At 41.9% G+C, this 2,028-nt stretch overlaps 1 protein-coding gene across 1 annotated transcript in view; it reads right to left on the reverse strand.

The window, feature by feature from the left end:
* Window positions 1-1,098, reverse strand: part of LOC307257005 (uncharacterized protein) — a gene marked incomplete at both ends in the record, with an annotated part of 262,163 nt that extends 261,065 nt beyond the window's left edge. The window contains one exon of the mRNA XM_080036119.1: window positions 794-1,098. Coding sequence (XP_079892245.1) covers window positions 794-1,098 — 305 coding nt within the window. The remainder of the gene's footprint in view (window positions 1-793) is intronic.
* Between the last annotated feature and the right edge of the window lie 930 nt (window positions 1,099-2,028).

Raw genomic sequence — 2,028 nt, forward strand, 5'->3', positions numbered from 1 at the left:
CCATATTTCTGCATATTTTGGACCAAGGCCTAGTGCCGCCATCTTGGAAGTGTCATAGTTGGAATGTCATCAGGTGCATTGTTTAAAAATATGCAGAAATATGGACATATATGAGACCCTTTCTAAGGGAAAAAAAAATTATTCAAAACTTTTTTTCAGCTATTATGCACTAAATTAAATATACTTATGGATATTATAATTACTTTCTACAAAATCTGCTAGGAAATAAAACCCAAAATTCTACACACTGCAGTCTACATTCTATAACTGAAGCAATCTGAATTAACAAATTCTTGGACATCATGCCACACTCTTACAGCAATAAAAGCTGCGTGGCTGTTAACCTGTCACGGTGAAATGCAACATAGCAATGCAGCGGATGCTTCATATACTGCGTGTACAGACTCTGTTGTTACAATGATATATGTACCACACACACACACACACACACACACACACACACACACACTCACACTCACATACACACACACACACACACGCACACACACACACACACACACACACACACACACACACACACACAGACACACTCACACACGCACACACACACACACACACACACACACAGACACACACACACACACACACACTCACACACACACACACACACACACACACGGTCTTGCCACATTTAATTAGATTTTAGAACGCACTTAAAATGCACCAGCACATCCCTTTATCAAGATACACTTGGTTTTACAACGGCAGTTTGTCTGTGAGAGTCGAAGTAGCGTTGTGTGTGTTGATTTATGGGACTGTGTGTGTGTGTGACTGTGTGTGTGTGTGTGTGTGTGTGTGTGTGTGTGTGTGTGTGTGACTGTGTGTGTGTGTGTGTGTGTGTGTGTGTGTGTGTGTGTGACTGTGTGTGTGTGTGTGTGTGTGTGTTTGTGTTCGTGTGTGTGTGTGTGTGTTTGTGTGTGTGTGTGTGTGTGTGTGTGTGTGTGTGTGTGTGTGACTGTGTGTGTGTGTGTGTGTGTGTGTGTGTGTGTGTGTGTGTGTGTGTGTGTGTGTGTGTGTGTGTGTGTGTGTGCGTGTGTGTTGATGTATGGGACTGTTGGGAGTTGTACTGCAGTTCATTACTATGACTTATACTGTGGAAAAGATCCTTTCCACGCTCTAATGGACACTCTGCACTACAGTAAATACTCCCTAATACATGGACTAGTGTGTGTGTGTGTGTGTGTGTGTGTGTGTGTGTGTGTGTGTGTGTGTGTGTGTGTGTGTAGGGAAGAGGTCCCCCAGTGTCTGTGCTATATTCACGTATGGTTGCGTAAAATATAAGCTGCCATAGTGATGAATGTGTTTTTTACATCCCTGTGTGTGTGTGTGTGTGTGTGTGGTGTGTGTGTGTGTGTGTGTGTGTGTGTGTGTGTGTGTGTGTTTCTTTATGTGTGTGTGTGTGTGTGTGTGTGCATTGATGTGGCTCTGTTTACTGTATGTAAGTGAGAGAGTTTTTTGTCGGTACGTAAGGTTGACAGTAATACATTCTACTCAATATATAATCAAGCTTTGTTCGCATGCCGTGTTGCATGTGTAGGTACCGTCACGCAAAGACACACACACACACACCTACACACACACACACACACACACACACACACACACACACCTACACACACACACTTATCATACATGGAGTGCGACACTTCGATTTAAATCAGCGGCTATGCGAAAACATTTGCATTTACTGTTAGTAAAACGTGAAAGACATATGGGGCTGGAAAATGACTAGTAGCAGTACCAGTAAAACTAGCAATGAAATGCAATACAATAGGTAGGTGTGTGTTTTCATTTCATTTACATTTTCTTATTCAAGGATAAGCCCCTGGAGATGTAGCATCTCGTTTTCGAGGGTTTTTTTTTACTGGGAGTTTTTTCTCAACCGAGCTAAGGGTGTAAGGGCAGGGTGTCATATTGTGTCATATTGTATGAAATGTAAAGCCCACTGAGACCAATGTTTATTTGTGATTTTGGGCTATAAAAAATAAAACTGATTTGATTTGATTT

This window comes from Ammodytes marinus, assembly GCF_949987685.1.
Source record: "Ammodytes marinus genome assembly, chromosome: 10".
NCBI lineage: Eukaryota > Metazoa > Chordata > Actinopteri > Uranoscopiformes > Ammodytidae > Ammodytes > Ammodytes marinus.